Below are 17,947 nucleotides of genomic sequence, written 5' to 3'. Positions count from 1 at the left end.
CTATAGTTTGTGGTTGCCTAATTGTGCCATACGGGAAACAAGGACATGGCAATTTAATCAGAAAAGACAATAATAATGAAAGGACTAAGGCTCCATCTACACTGACCAGTTAATACAGTCCAAAACTAGCCTTAAACCATATTAGTTTCACAATGAACTTCCATGAAAGCATGCAAAAAAAGCCGTAATGCGCATCAGTGCCCTGTGGTTTGTTAAATCACCATCCAGATCTCAAATTGGTTCCAGGATTTCTTGCAGCTGCTTTAGGGTGGGACTGAGAAATCAATGGAATAACACTTATAATTGTATTCTATATTAATGTAAGTGTAAGAAATTGGGAATCTATTATGCTTTCCTTACTCCATATAAAAAACAGCATTTACCATGAAAAATTATTTTGATGGCTTACCTTGAAGGAAATTTCATACTGCTCCCCTCCCCAGATTTCTAAACCTGGATCATAGCCACCGAGATCCCAAAACCACTTTCTGTTAACAGCGAATAAGCCTCCAGCCATAACAGGAGATCTGGGTAAAACCATAAAACAATAATAACAGTAAATAGCTATCATGGAATGGCAACCTGAAAAGATCAGCACTTTGCTTTGATGGACCCAAACATTGTGACAGCTCTTTGTATTATGAGAAAGCTTCATTAGCATAAAATGTAGGAAATGCATATTTCATCTGGGAAATATAATGCAATGTTTATACAAATATAAACAGATTGCACACAAGAAATAATGCATCACATATATTCAGGCAAAACTGGAACACAGAAATAGTGACTATTGGGAGTCTCTCACATTATCAATGCAACCTAAACAGATATTTATCTTCATTAACTTTCCCAGGTATTGGAAGACCTTCCTATTAATAAGTAAATTGACTGATATTTTATTAGATTCCTTTACCCAGGCACAGTCATTTTGAAAGGATATATTTCTGCCCAAGCATTTCTGTAAACCGATAGGTTGCCCAGGCTCAGCAGCAAAGCGTGATCAGTGAATCATGCTTTGGCCCCAGCCCCAAACCCAGCCACATGTCCCAGGTTTGACCCCAGTCCACTCAGTCACATGCAGCTGCACAGAGCTCTTCCAAGAGATTTGTGAAGCTACATATCAAGTCCTCTTTGCCAGAGGACATGGCAGCCTGGTGATTCCTCTCATGAATCACGCTTTGGCCTCAGCCCCGATCCCAGCCACATGTCCCAGTCCCGGCCCCAGTTCTCTCAGTCACACGTGGCTGCGCAGAGCTCCCCCAAAAGCTTTTGTGCAGCCACGTATCAAGTCCTCCTCTTTGAGGGAGGACATGGTGGCCTGCCGATTCCTCCCATGAAGAGGAGTGCCTGAGGGACACAGGGCTAGGCAGGGCTCTTGCGAGATCCTTGCACAACCACTTGACAAGCCCTTGTCTTCCACCCAGGCCTGGCCTGGCATGCAGCCCCCTTTCAAAAAAGTTTGCCCATGCTTGGCATAAATGCACCCCAAGGTTTTCTTTTCCATTGCTGAAAGCTTTGGTGCTCTAACCCTTTTGTTTTAAAATAAGAAATTCTAAGCAGGTACCAAATGTAATGGCCATATTACAAAGAGTACACCTTTTGCTGCTACACATTACATGTGTTAGTAAATACGTTTTTTTGGTTTCAGGGTTTGGAAAATTGAGGTGCACAGTAGATTCAATGATGTATTAAAAAGGTAAAGGTTTCCCCTGACGTTAAGTCCAGTTGTGTCTAACTCTGGGGGTTGTTGCTCATCTCCATTTCTAAGCCAAAGAGCTGGCGTTGTCCATAGACACCTCCAAGGTCATGTGGCCGGCATGACTGCATGGAATGCTGTTACCTTCCCGCCAGAGCGGTACCTATTGATCTACTCACATTTGCATGTTTTCGAACTGCTAGGTTGGCAGAAGCTGGAGCTAACAGCAGGTGCTCACTCCATTCCCCGGGTTTGAACCTGGGACCTTTCGGTCTGCAAGTTCAGCAGCTCAGCACTTTAACACACTGAGCCACCGGAGGTGTATTAGATACAAGTAAATATGGGTAGGGTGGTCATTCAGTTGGGGAAAAACAGCATACCACAATATTCCCATAATTTTATTTTCTTCTATGTATTATTTTATATTTTAGTTCTATGTATTGTATTCTAGCTAGACTCAGATGAATGACAGCATTTGTAGGGACCCAAGGAGGTCTTTGTTGGTAACTTTTGCGCAACATCCAGCTACAGATAAATAGCTGCATTCTAGCCTGCTGCTCCTCTCCTTCACCAACCAGCAATATTGGTTTTTTTTTTTGGGGGGGGGGGGGGAGGGTGCAGCTGAGAAAAAGTGGGTTATGGCAGGATAGGTGAAGAAAATCATTCCTGTGTTTTGTAGCTACATCTCCTGAAGTAGAATTGTGGTCAAAATTTTACCAGCATGAATGTAAAAAGATTTAAAGTATTTATATTGGGTTTCAGAAAAACAAGAACAAATTCTACATATATGTAAATGATATGCTTGTTGTGACAACCTGTTTGAATAAATATCAACACAGAGAAAATAAATAAAGACACATGGCTACTGAAGCTGCAATTGCTTTACATTATTACTTTCTGTTCCTCAAAGAAGGTATTGCCCACCTTTAGCTTTAAATAGCTTTCATCCTCCAGCCCTCTTGCCTTGTGTCTTTCTTCATGCAATCTGTAATGTAGATATTTTAAAGTGTTCTTTAAAATACACTTATGTATAGGTGTTAAACTTTTAGAATGAAATGCTCATATTTGAAAGGAACAGTCTGCAAATGTTCAGTACATTTACTACAAATAGGGGAGCTGTCAACTATTTGTACAGAAGAGCAAAAACTATCATTTGTGACAGTTATTTTTTCTTCTCTCAAAACTGTCATTTTGTGTGTGTGTGCGCGTATCTATATATCTATATATATCTACACACACACAATGAGAGGGGAGGAGAGATGCATGAAATATCAGTCTTGGGATAAGAAAAACACACTTCATTCTAAAATGTTAAAGTCTATAAACTGGCTTTTCTTAAAGCACATTTTGTATAAGGAATATGTGTAGTGCACTGTATATGCGTATATATTACTCCCAGGTATGCCTTGACATTTTCCATCTTGCACAAAGTTTTGATGAAAAAGATACAATAAGAACAGCTGTATCTAGCACAACTATTACCAATACTTTTGTAAGCTTGGTTTTTAAAATTTGTGTTCAACGTCCTAGATTGTTTTAATGGTGAAGAACAATGTACCATATCAAGTGCCTTTGGATTACTATCTTATTATATGGTGGCTAAATCCATAAGATGTTACATAGTTGGCTATAGATGTTTGTAAGAGAAAAGGTCATTTTTAATTATTATTATTATTAATAATAATAATAATAATAATAATAATAATAATAATAATAATAATAAACTTTATTTATATACTGCCCTATCACCCAGAAGGGACTCAGGGCGGTTTCCAATCATAAGAACAACAAGTGCATTACATAACAGTATAATAAACATATTATTAAAACAGATAAAACTATACAATTAAATAAGCAATAAATAACACTTACAGCAACCTTGATCAAGGGGATGGGGACCATAGCCAGGTATATTAACATTTATTGCTTTGTAATTTTTTTTTCCGTGTCAGAAGAAACTTGAGAAACTGCAAGTCACTTCTGGTGTGGTAGAATTGGCCATCTGCAAGGATGTTGCTCAGGTGCCCAGATGTTTTACCATCCTGTGGGAGGCTTCTCTCATGTCCTCGCATGAGCTGACAGATGGGTGCTCACCCTGCTCCCTGGATTCAAACCATCACCAAGCTTTCAGTCAGCAGTCCTGCTGGCACAAGGATTTAACTCATTGTGCCACCGGAGGCTCCTGTAATTTAAATAATGTGGCTAATATAAGACTCGTTCCAATGCACTTGTCAGAGTGCATTTTCTGCTGAAATCAGCATGACTTAATTTGATGTAAATATTGACTGGATATGTCCCCATGGACATTCTATGGTGAAATAGAATAAATATTTGAAACATGTTATTTTCAAAATTGTTGAATGAAAACAAAATCCAAACCTTTTATGACCACAGAGAACACAAATGCCTTTGAATTAATGGGAAATAAAATAAAATATTAAGGAATGGTATAGGAAGAGACCATAATTACTGCTTTTACATTATAGTTTTAGGAATATACATCCAAAGCAGAACCTTGCAAAGTATTTGTAGTATTTCCAAAAACTACATTCTGGGAATATGCCACATGTTAGTGCTACAACACTTATTTTTGCAATGAAAGTCCCTGGGTTAAGACCCTGGAAAGCCACTCAGAGTTAGATCAGATGGATTCAGATACATTTGAATAACAAGCTGTCCTTCTTTATTGATTGTAGTCTTCCATTTGAAGGGTTGGTGTTCAGTGCAAATCCATTTTAAACTTGAAACATAAGAAAGGAGAGCAAGAGCCTTGAAGATGCCTGCCATGTCAACAATCCCTCTTATTTAGTGAGAGGTACTGTGTTTCCAATTAATCTATATATATAAAATGATAAAGTTGTTTGCGCAGTGACTATAACAACAAAACTAAACATCCTAGAAATACGAAATTTGGCAACACAATGCAAAAGGCTTGCCTCCAGGTTACAACAACACAACCACACCACAAAACCACAATCCAGACCCACAAAACTCACAACAACGCATCATGCGATAACAACACAACTAAACGCCCCAGAAATACAAAACTTGGCAACACAATGCAAAAGCCTTGCCTCCCAGTTGTAACAACACAATCACACCACAAAACCACACAGGACCCACAAAACTCACAACAACGCATCATGACTATAACAACACAACTAAACGCCCCAGAAATACGAAACTTGACAACACAACGCAAAAGCCTTCCCTCCAGGTTGTAACAACACAACCACACCACAAAACCACAATCCGGACCCACAAAACTCACAACAATGCATCGTGACTATAACAACACAACTAAACGCCCCAGAAATACGAAACTTGGCACACAACTAAACACCCCAGAAATACAAAACTTGGCAAAACAATGCAAAAGCCTTGCCTCCCATTTGTAACAACACAACCACACCACAAAACCACAATCCGGACCCACAAAACTCACAACAATGCATCATGACTATAACAACACAACTAAACGTCCCAGAAATACGAAACTTGGCACACAACTAAACGCCCCAGAAATACAAAACTTGACAAAACAATGCAAAAGCCTTGCCTCCCGGTTGTAACAACACAACCACACCACAAAACCACAAGGACCCACAAAACTCACAACAACGCATCGTAACTATAAGAACACAACTAAACGTCCCAGAAATACGAAACTTGGCACACAACTAAACGCCCCAGAAATATAAAACTTGACAACACAACGCAAAAACCTTGCCTCCCGGTTGTAACAACACAACCACACCACAAAACCACAATCCGGACTCACAAAACTCACAACAATGCATTGTGACTATAACAACACAACTAAACGCCCCAGAAATACGAAACTTGGCACACAACTAAACGTCCCAGAAATACAAAACTTGACAACACAACAAAAAAGCCTTTTCTCCCGATTGTAACAACACAACTACACAACAAAACCACAATCCGGACCCACAAAACTCACAACAACGCATCGTGACTATAACACAACAAAACGCCCCAGAAATACAAAATTTGACAACACAATGCAAAAGCCTTGCCTCCCAGTTGTAAGAACACAACCACAACACAAAACCACAATCCGGACCCACAAAACTCACAACAAGGCATCATGACTATAACAACACAACTAAACGCCCCAGAAATACAAAACTTGACAAAACAATGCAAAAGCCTTGCCTCCCGGTTGTAACAACACAACCACACCACAAAACCACACCGGACCCACAAAACTCACAACAACACATCATGACTATAACAACACAACTAAACGCCCCAGAAATACGAAACTTGGCAACACAACACAAAAGCATTCCCTCCCGATTGTAACAACACAACCACACCACCAAACCACAATCCGGACCCACAAAACTCACAACAATGCATCGTGACTATAACAACACAACTAAACGCCCCAGAAATACAAAACTTGGCACACAACTAAACGACCCAGAAATACAAAACTTTGCAACACAACACAAAAGCCTTGCTTCTCAGTTGTAACAACACAACCACACCACAAAACCACAATCCAGACCCACAAAACTCACAACAACGCATTGTGACTATAACAAATACAACATTTGACAACACAACTCATCCACCTCCCCAATCCCTACATTCACACTTGGCCTCCAAAAAAACAATTACAATAATAACAATGACAACAACAACAACAATAAGAATCAACACCATCACAGGCAAGAAACAGCCTGGCACTGAGGATGAGAGGCCAGTCAGTGCTAAACTGGGCCTCCAAAAAACAATACAGTAGCATCTAACTTATCCAACCTTCATAATCACTACAACAACAATAATAATAAACACCTACACAGGCAAAAAAAAAAAAGACTATTGTACCACAATAAAAATATAAACCGCACTCAGCAGAATCAGACATTACAATTAACAACAAACCAAAGACAACAGGGATCTCAAGCAATTATCAATCAACACAAAAATTGAAGAAGGTAACAGACTTCAAATACTACTACTAATGTGAGTATAAAGAAAGGTGGAGGTCACAGCATCAATACAACCTAATGTAGACTGACCAACACCACCAGACTAAGCCACAGCAATGCGTGGCCGGGCACAGCTAGTCTATATATAAAATGATAAAGTTGTTTGCGCAGTGACTATAACAACAAAACTAAACATCCCAGAAATACGAAATTTGGCAACACAATGCAAAAGGCTTGCCTCCAGGTTACAACAACACAACAACACAACACCACAAAACCACAATCCAGACCCACAAAACTCACAACAACGCATCATGCGATAACAACACAACTAAACGCCCCAGAAATACAAAACTTGGCAACACAATGCAAAAGCCTTGCCTCCCAGTTGTAACAACACAACCACACCACAAAACCACACAGGACCCACAAAACTCACAACAACGCATCGTGACTATAACAACACAACTAAACGCCCCAGAAATACGAAACTTGGCAACACAACGCAAAAGCCTTCCCTCCAGGTTGTAACAACACAACCACACCACAAAACCACAATCCGGATCCATAAAACTCACAACAACGCATCGTGACTATAACAACACAACTAAACGCCCCAGAAATACGAAACTTGGCACACAACTAAACGCACCAGAAATATAAAACTTAACAACACAATGCAAAAGCCTTGCCTCCTGGTTGTAACAACACAACCACACCACAAAACCACAATCCGGACCCACAAAACTCACAACAATGCATCGTGACTATAACAACACAACTAAACGTCCTAGAGATACGAAACTTGGCACACAACTAAACGCCCCAGAAATATAAAACTTGACAACACAACACAAAAGCCTTTTCTCCCGGTTGTAACAACACAACTACACCACAAAACCACAATCCGGATCCACAAAACTCACAACAATGCATCGTGACTATAACAACACAACTAAACGCCCCAGAAATACGAAACTTGGCACACAACTAAACGCCCCAGAAATACAAAACTTGACAACACAACACAAAAGCCTTTTCTCCCGGTTGTAACAACACAACTACACCACAAAACCACAATCCGGACCCACAAAACTCCCAACAACGCATCGTGACTATAACACAACTAAACGCCCCAGAAATACAAAATTTGAACACAAAACGCAAAAGCCTTGCCTCCCGATTGTAACAACACAACCACACCACAAAACCACAATCCGGACCCACAAAACTCACAACAATACATCGTGACTATAACAACACAACTAAACGCCCCAGAAATACAAAACCTGGCACACAACTAAACGCCCCACAAATAAAAAATTTGGCAACACAACACAAAAGCCTTGCCTCTCAGTTGTAACAACACAACCACACCACAAAACCACAATCCGGACTCACAAAACTCACAACAACGCATTGTGACTATAAAAAATACAAAATTTGACAACACAACTCATCCACCTCCGCAATCCCTACATTCACACTTGGCCTCCAAAAAAACAATTACAATAATAACAATGACAACAACAACAACAACAACAATAAGAATCAACACCATCACAGGCAAGAAACAGCCAGGCACTGAGGCTGAGAAGCCAGTCAGTGCTACAGTGGGCCTCCAAAAAACAATACAGTAGCATTTAACTTATCCAACCTTCATGACCACTACAACAACAACAATAATAAACACCTACACAGGCAAAACAAAAAAAAGAATATTGTACCACAATAAAAATATAAACCGCACTCAGCAGAATCAGACATTACAATTAACAACAAACCAAAGACAACAGGGATCTCAAGCAATTATCAATCAACACAAAAACTGAAGAAGGTAACAGACTTCAAATACTACTACAGTAGAGTCTCCCTTATCCAAGCCTCGCTTATCCAAGCTTCTGCATTATCCAAGCCATTTTTGTAGTCAATGTTTTCAATATATCGTGATATTTTGATGCTAAATTTGTAAATACAGTAATTACAACATAACATTCCTGCATACTGAACTACTTTTTCTGTCAAATTTGTTGTCTAACATGATGTTTTGGTGCTTAATTTGTAAAACCATAACCTAATTTGATGTTTAATAGGCTTCTCCTTAATCCCTCCTTATTATCCAAGATATTCGCTTATCCAACCTTCTGCTGGCCTGTTTAGCTTGGATAAGTGAGACTCTACTGTACTAATGTGAGTATAAAGAAAGGTGGAGGTCACAGCATAAATACAACCTAATGTAGACTGACCAACACCACCAGACTAAGCCACAGCAACGCGTGGCTGGGCACAGCTAGTCTATATATATAAAATGATAAAGTTGTTTGCGCAGTGACTATAACAACAAAACTAAACATCCCAGAAATACGAAATTTGGCAACACAATGCAAAAGGCTTGCCTCCAGGTTACAACAACACAACCACACCACAAAACCACAATCCAGACCCACAAAACTCACAACAACGCATCATGCGATAACAACACAACTAAACGCCCCAGAAATACAAAACTTGGCAACACAATGCAAAAGCCTTGCCCCCCAGTTGTAACAACACAACCACACCACAAAATCACACAGGACCCACAAAACTCACAACAACGCATCGTGACTATAACAACACAACTAAACGCCCCAGAAATACAAAACTTGGCAACACAATGCAAAAGCCTTGCCCCCCAGTTGTAACAACACAACCACACCACAAAATCACACAGGACCCACAAAACTCACAACAACGCATCGTGACTATAACAACACAACTAAACGCCCCAGAAATACAAAACTTGGCAACACAATGCAAAAGCCTTGCCCCCCAGTTGTAACAACACAACCACACCACAAAATCACACAGGACCCACAAAACTCACAACAACGCATCGTGACTATAACAACACAACTATACGCCCAAGAAATACGAAACTTGGCAACACAACGCAAAAGTTCCCTCCAGGTTGTAACAACACAACCACACCACAAAACCACAATCCGGACCCACAAAACTCACAACAACGCATTGTGACTATAACAACACAACTAAACGCCCCAGAAATACGAAACTTGGCACACAACTAAACGCCCCAGAAATATAAAACTTGACAACACAACGCAAAAGCCTTGCCTCCCAGTTGTAACAACACAACCACACCACAAAACCACAATCCAGACCCACAAAACTCACAACAATGCATCGTGACTATAACAACACAACTAAACGCCCCAGAAATACGAAACTTGGTACACAACTAAATGCCCCAGAAATACAAAACTTGACAACACAACACAAAAGCCTTTTCTCCCGGTTGTAACAACACAACTACACCACAAAACCACAATCCGGACCCACAAAACTCACAACAACGCATCGTGACTATAACACAACTAAATGCCCCAGAAATACAAAATTTGACAACACAACACAAAAGCCTTGCCTCCCAGTTGTAAGAACACAACCACAACACAAAACCACAATCTGGACCCACAAAACTCACAACAACGCATCATGACTATAACAACACAACTAAACGCCCCAGGAAGATGAAACTTGGCAAAACAACGCAAAAGCTTTGCCTCCCAGTTGTAACAATACAACCACACCACAAAACAACACTGGACCCACAAAACTCACAACAACACATCATGACTATAACAACACAACTAAACGCCCCAGAAATACGAAACTTGGCAACACAACACAAAACATTCCCTCCCGATTGTAACAACACAACCACACCACAAAACCACAATCCGGACCCACAAAACTCACAACAGTGCATCGTGACTATAACAACACAACTAAATGCCCCAGAAATACAAAACTTGGCAACACAACACAAAAGCCTTGCCTCTCAGTTGTAACAACATAACCACACCACAAAATCCGGACCCACAAAACTCACAACAACGCATTGTGACTATAACAAATACAACATTTGACAACGCAACTCATCCACCTCCCCAATCCCTACATTCACACTTGGCCTCCAAAAAAACAATTACAATAATAACAATGACAACAACAACAATAAGAATCAACACCATCACAGGCAAGAAACAGCCAGGCACTGAGGCTGAGAGGCCAGTCAGTGCTACACTGGGCCTCCAAAAAACAATACAGTAGCATCCAACTTATCCAACCTTCATGACCACTACAACAACAATAATAATAAACACCTACACAGGCAAAACAAAAGAAAGACTATTGTACCACAATAAAAATATAAACCGCACTCAGCAGAATCAGACATTACAACTAATAACAAACCAAAGACAATAGGGATCTCAAGCAATTATCAATCAACACAAAAATTGAACAAGGTAACAGACTTCAAATACTACTACTAATGTGAGTATAAAGAAGGTGGAGGTCACAGCATAAATACAACCTAATGTAGACTGACCAACACCACCAGACTAAGTCACAGCAATGCGTGGCCGGGCACAGCTAGTTTATACTAAAAACCCTTAAAGGCATCAAATGCTGCCTTATCTTAGAAGTTAAATAAGGTCAGCCCTGGTTATTACTCGGATAGTAGACTGTCAATGAAAACCAGGTGCTGTAGCCTATATAATCAGAAGAAAGACATGGCAAACCACTCTGAGTATTCCTTGCCTAAGAAAACCCTATGAAATTCACGGAGTTGCCATAAGTCAATAAGCATCTTGAAGGCAGATGTAATTATTTATACATTATCATCCATACGGGAGGTATAAATTTCAGATCTCTGTTCTATTTGGTTTCCCCTCTCTCAATTTTATAATGTCTATGTTGCCCTCCTAAAACATATAAACAATTAAACTATTTGTAAAACCACTTTCCACAAGTGTATTTACATGATGAAAACATGGTGAGGTTAAAGGAGAGGATCAGTGACTTCTCTCAGTAACATCTTTCTATATGACCTTGTACTCTTTGTTGAATAACTTAGAAACTAAGCATCTCTATATAGGGGAAGCATAAGAATAGCTAGAAGCAATTACAGCATTTCTTTGGTTTTAAGATGCCATTGGTTATAAGACACACCTAATTTCAATACCGTCAAAAGAAAAAGCACAATATGTGTGTATGCAACTGTGATTCCATGATGTACCCCAGTTTTAGAGATGTTTATAGAGAGAAAAACAGTTTGCCTTAGAATTACAGTATTATCCTTTTAAGAAGGTTCCTGGTTCATTCTCTAAACATATGCACATATATTTTGGGGTGACAAAATTTTAACTACGAGAGTCAGTTCAAATATATGTGATACTCCTGGGAATCTACAGAAAAGTGAAATACATAGGTTTGACAGGCTAAGTAGTTCATGCCTATTATTATAATGGATGTGTCAGGAAAAATAAGGCTATAAGAGAAGAATGGAAGAGAGACAGGAAATGAAAGCATGAAATATTCAGACACAAACATCTTTTAAGTGGTTTACATTATAGGGAGCGGTACCCCCCCCCCCCCCCCCCCGTTTAAGGAGCTCCATTGGATGCCAATCATTTCACGGTCCCAATTCAAGGTCCAGGTTCTTACCTACAAAGCCCTGAACGGTTCGGGACTCATCTACCTTTGCGACCATGTTTCCCCCTATGAACCTGCACAATCTCTTTGATCATCTGGATAAGTCCTTTTCTCGCTTCCACCTCCATCACAAGCTTGGCTTGTTGGGACAAGGGTGATGGCATTCTCTGTAGTGGCCCCCCGGATTTGGAACTCCCTTCCCAGGGAGATTAGGCAAGCACCCACCCTGTCAGCTTTTAAAAAGGAGTTAAAAACCTGTCTCTTCCAATACGCCTTTGAATAATTAGTCCCCACGACCAAAATCCCACTTAAACAAAATCACTATATCGCACTTTACTCTTCTCTCTGTTGGAAGTAACATGGACTCCTACCTCACTCCAATTCTTTTAGAGAATTTTTGGCACTTTGTCCATTTACACTCCCAAATGGCATTACAATACATATCTTTGCACTTTTGCCTAGACTGCCCTCCCATTTTATTTACTTTGTTACTAAACTGTGGTCCTTTTATGTTTTTATTATTATATTGTATTACCTTGGTTTTAATGTTTTTATCTGTTTGAAGATGCTGTTTTTTTATATATTTTAGCTTGCTCAATATTTGTTCTTTGGGTTTGGCCCCATGTTAGCTGCCCTGAGTCCCTGCGGGGAGTTGGAGGCGGGATAGAAAAATAAAGTTATTATTATTGTTATTGTTATCACAATGAAAGTCTTCATAGAAAACAGGCAATATGAAGAAATAACACTGCGACTTTTTAGTAGCGTTTCATATTCAGTAAGATCCACTCCTAAGTCATTGCTTCTACCTGCTTCCTATCATCAGATCACCTAAGCTGCCCAGCATCCATAAGGAAGGAATGCTACCTGCAACACTGGGTGACTACCTTCAATAAAGGTGAGAGAGTGTATCTTCATGGATGCTTGCAAGATAGTTAGACTGTATGACACGGTGCACAGAGTGTTAAGGAGAAGGAGTGATTCAGGATATAAGTTCAGATCCTGACTCAGTCTTGAAGCTCTATTAATGTTTGTAAGCTAATGTTTGAAAATAAAACAGCAGGAGAGAAAGAAGTATGTGTGCAATGCTGTATTGCTTGGAGGAAGGATAGAATTAAAAATGATATAAAATATTGCATCCACATACTGTGTTTCTGTCATACTTCAGAAGCATGGGGGAAATGTCTGCGTCTAGCTCTGTCCTATAATTCCAATTAGTTACATTGTAGGAAAGACTTCCATAACCCAGGAGGAGGCAAAAAGAAGGGACTTGACACAATTACTAGCATCCTTTCTGTATATTGCTGTTGGGCATAGTGAAATATCAAGCTAGCATTATAATGAAATGCCAAATTAAAGCAGCCAGTGAAGACTTTATATTTCAAATTGAGAAACCAGCAACCAGCTAATATTTTGTCTAACAAGAGAGTCTCAAAATGTTTTTTTTTCATCTTACAGTGAGAGCCTTAAGATTCCACTTCCGAAATCAAAGAAGGTCAGCAATCTTCAGGCCAGATGATCCACCATAGTTGTAGAACAGCCTTCCCCTCGCCTTCTACTCAGAGCCGGCCCTAGGTAATTTTCAAGTGTAAGTGAACAGAATTTTGGCGCCCCCCCCCAAACCAATTACTGAAAAATAAAAGCGTTGGATAAGCGAAAATGTTGGATAATAAGGAGAGATTAAGGAAAAGCCTAAATAAAGAACAACACTCAGTAAACAAGGGAAATCCAGACAGGAAACAATCAGGGCCAGCTAACACCTCCCAACCAAGGATGCCCCCAGGGAGGAAGCAGCCAGGCTTTGAATCCGCAAGGCCATTAAATGCTAATCAAGCTGGCCAACTGCAACATTCACACTAGCTTCAAACAGACAAGAGCTCTTTCTCCCATCCTGGAATTTCCACAGATATATAAACTCCACTTACCTAGCTTCCAACAGACCTCAGAACCTCTGAGGATGCCTGCCATAGATGTGGGTGAAACGTCAGGAGAGAATGCTTCTGGAACATGGCCAGGCACCCCGGAGACCAGGCCTCAAGGGCGAAGGCCAGAACAGGCCATGGCCGTGGAGGCAGGAAGGCCTCTTACCTGCCGGGGCCTCTGGCAACCCATTCCGAGGCAGGAGGTGGGACTGAGCCGTAAACTGGTGCCGGACCTGCCGAGGGAACAGTGAGATGGGAAGCTGCTTGCACCATGCAGCCACTTGGCCCTGCCCCATATTCTTCGAGGATATGGAGCAGGGCCAAGCGGCCACATGGTGCATGCGCAGTGGTCAGAGAGAGTGCCCCGCCCATCTTGCTGTTTGGACCGCCTCTGGCGGATGGATGAGATGGGCGGGGTGCCCTCTCTGACCACTGTGCATGCGCCGTGCAGCCTCCTTGGGAAGGTGTCTTTGGCGGGGAGGAGACAGCCCTCAGGTGCAGGCCAGGATCACTTCCCTGTCCTTAAAGGGGCAACAGGGTGGCATGGTTGGAGGCCAGGCCAGGCCGCGGAGGCAGGAAGGCCACGCCTGGGTGGAGGTGCCTCGATGGTTGCTGAAGGTGACATCCTCCAGCCTCAACTGTGCCCCATAGAGGATGGCGCCTTCGGCAAGTGCCTAATTTGCCTTGCAGTTGAACCGCCCCTGCTTCTATTGCAAAGCTTAGAAAAAGATACTCCTAGGTCTGTAATTCCCATCAACTGTTTTTTTTTTATAAAGAAAATGAACTGATGAGGGAGAAATAATGAAACTGTGCTTCAGACAGGAGAATTAGTATTAAATTACAGCAATATCTAACCCCCACTGTAAAGTGGAAGTGAATAGATCGAATGACTATCTGCCTAGCTGAGAGATTTTATTTTGCTTTGGTTCATTGTGCTTCATTACAATTTCATGAGAAATTATCCAACAGGCTGAAACGCTTCACTCAAAACGGTTACCCCCAAATAGATCAATACATAGACACCTTCTCCTTCTCCAATAAGAATGTGGTGTAAACATAATTCTAACACCAAATATTTTTCTTAATTTAACATTTCCAGACTGGATCCTTTTGTCCATGAACCAAGTTCTTATTTCTAAATTCTGCATAAGTAAGGAGTTATGAATTAATTAATTAAACACAACATGGTAAAAGGTGAAGGCTTTCAGGATTCCCCCTTCCTCTTTTCTCTCTATTTTTGAAGGCAAGTCCTTCTCTAATTCCTCCATAAATCTGGTGATAGAATTTAAGACCAATTTTGAAATAAACACAATGGAGATTTGACAAGAGGTGTTTTGCATCAACATATAAATAGGGTGTTTCTTCTTTTAAGGAGGACTCTAAAACTAGGGTACTGGGAAGCTCCAAAATCAACAGGTATGCCTTTTTAAAATAGGACATCTGATAGTCCTGATGCATATTACACATCCAAACAAACAGAACCAAGAATTATTAAGTGTGAGCCCACTATTGACCTGATAGAGTAAATATGATACTTTGATAGCTCTTGGGCCATTTTGATATCATTTTGACAATAGATGTTTGCAAAACCTAAGTTGTTGTACAGAGGGAGAAAACTGTAATAGGTGAGGTACCCCCTAGGCAAAACTAAAAATAGCCACATTGAATGAATAAGGACAGTTTTTCTATCCTTACCTGTCATCACAAGGACGAAGTGATGAAGATGTAGACTTTGCAAATTCAGTTTTTGAATGAAGTGGTTCTCAAATGTAGGCTGCAGTTATCATAAAGGTAATCCCCGCTTCCACACATAACAAAGCTGTGCTTGTTCAATGCTATTAGCACCCCCACCTCAACCTCCAAGTGACAAAATATTACGAAAGCCTATGCCCTTCTGTTGTCACATAGGAAACTTCCCTAGAGTCCAGTGATCTTTATCACTTCAGACAACAGGTGAAGGAAACAACTTTGGAATGTTAAAATATCAAGGAAGAAAATCTAGTCCAGTATTTTACAAGCGATGCTGGTTTTCTAGAGAAATCTAGTTCTATCCCACTAAAAAGTGTGATTTTCTACTAGTAGTATGATAATTTTCTGTCTGAGCCGATGGGAAAAATATCATACAACCCTTAATTATACATACATACTGTTGTGGTGAATTTTACAAAACCACAAAATGGATGTATGGGACATCTTCCAGAAGTTTACTTTTCCTTTTTCTTATTGATGCTCTGGTTGAACTGGACCTCACAAGTGCTGATGTGGATATTCTAATGTGTACATAAGCAGATTTCTTGGCATTATCTCTACTCACCCTTCTGCTGACTTTACTTTTTTCTCTTTGGGGTCATTTGCCTGCCATACTGGTGCCCACTATGTAAAGGCCCGTTGCCCAACCCTCCAAACTTACTCAACTAAAGAAAATACAGAGCTAGAGCAGCCCACACTTTTTTGCCTTTTTGGTCAGAGGGATCCTTATAAAATGTAGTTGTATGGAAGATATTCTCCGCTAGAGTCAATTGGCCTTTCGTCCAGCCTCTTTTGAACCGGTGCACAGATATTCTGATTAAAGTTGACAAGGGTCTCACATTTTGTTAAGTGGATGAGACACACAGTTAACAATATGGCCTGCGATCTGCCACAGTGCAGGAAAAGGTGGGTGAATATTGTCACTTTGATCAGAAATACAACTAGGGCCTTACAAAGGTCACTCTCACACTCTTTCTTGCCCCAGTCTGTACTGGGAGTGCGGTGGAAGCCCATGGAAATAAAAGATAAATGTTCTTGTTTCATTTACTTCGAAGTCCCTAGAGATGAATATGGCCGTCGAAAGCAATTACGTGTCAGCAGGGGAGAAGACCAAAGCTCATGCTGCTTCATGTCACAGCTGCACAAAAGCAGGCCAGCCAGTTAACGTTGGGTAACAAGTCTCAGAAAATGCTGTAATTAGATTGTGGGAAAGGCAGCAGCCAGGGTGAAATGAGGCGCCAACTAGGTGGCCCAAAGTAATTTGGCTTCCTGAAATGCACTCCTACTTTCATCCTTCCTATTTTATTAACGCTCCATAATACACCTTGTTACACTCTTATGGAAGGTAATGGAGAGGCAGGCACTTAACTATAATGAAATTAGATTCTTCCTCCTTTGCACCATAGGGACAATGACATTTTCTTGTAAAAGCTGTGAAAGCAGTTTTTTAAAAAATGGAACTGACAAGGAAAAAACACACACACTGGAATCCACTTTTTGGCAAAGGATGAAGGAACTGGAAGCTGATGAGGGTGAGCTCTTTATAGTCCCAAGCAACATCAGCTTTTCATATTATGGTGGAGTGAAGATGGGCAGGCAGTACTCTAGACACCCAAACAAATGAACCTTTTTTTGTTTTATTACCCTCACAAAAGAGAGATTGTTTTGCCATTCCCAGTAAATCAAAAATTAAAAAGAGTCTCGATTTCATAATAAAAATGAAATGAAAGTCAACACTCTCCACACTTACAGAGGCTCATTTGGGTTGCCTATGGTACTATATGGAAATGAGCTTTACTAATAGCATGTGTTTTAAGAGTGAGCAAATGAGAACAAGAAAGGAACAATGGCTGAGGATATACACTGTTACGCCTGGCATGGGAATAGCTCTAAAAGCATCTGGATTTTGAGATACTGAAATATTTCCAAGATTTTACAAATTAAGCACCAAAACCTCATGTTTTACAACAAATCAACAGAAAAAGCAGTTCAATAAATGGTAATGTTATGTAGGAATTACTATATTTGCGAATTTAGCACCAAACATTGAACAGGGATATAGGGCAGTGTGGACTTAGATAACCCAGATAGAGTGTATTAAAAACACTCTAAAATGA

At 40.4% G+C, this 17,947-nt stretch overlaps 1 protein-coding gene across 4 annotated transcripts in view; it reads right to left on the bottom strand.

Moving 5' to 3' along the window:
• The window catches only part of galntl6 (polypeptide N-acetylgalactosaminyltransferase like 6), a 753,660-nt gene that overhangs the window by 107,122 nt on the left and 628,591 nt on the right, over positions 1-17,947 (bottom strand). For all 4 annotated transcript variants that reach the window (XR_010006391.1, XM_016995302.2, XM_016995304.2 and 1 more), the window contains one exon: positions 410-527. Coding sequence is in view for 3 of the 4 variants with exons in the window: in XM_016995302.2 (XP_016850791.1) it covers positions 410-527 (118 nt within the window). In the remaining variant the exon portion in view is untranslated. The remainder of the gene's footprint in view (positions 1-409; positions 528-17,947) is intronic.

Source organism: Anolis carolinensis, chromosome 5 (assembly GCF_035594765.1).
Source record: "Anolis carolinensis isolate JA03-04 chromosome 5, rAnoCar3.1.pri, whole genome shotgun sequence".
In the NCBI taxonomy this organism is placed as follows: Eukaryota; Metazoa; Chordata; class Lepidosauria; order Squamata; family Dactyloidae; genus Anolis; species Anolis carolinensis.
Note: the sequence above shows the minus strand (reverse complement) of the source record. Positions and strands in the feature narration are given on the sequence as shown.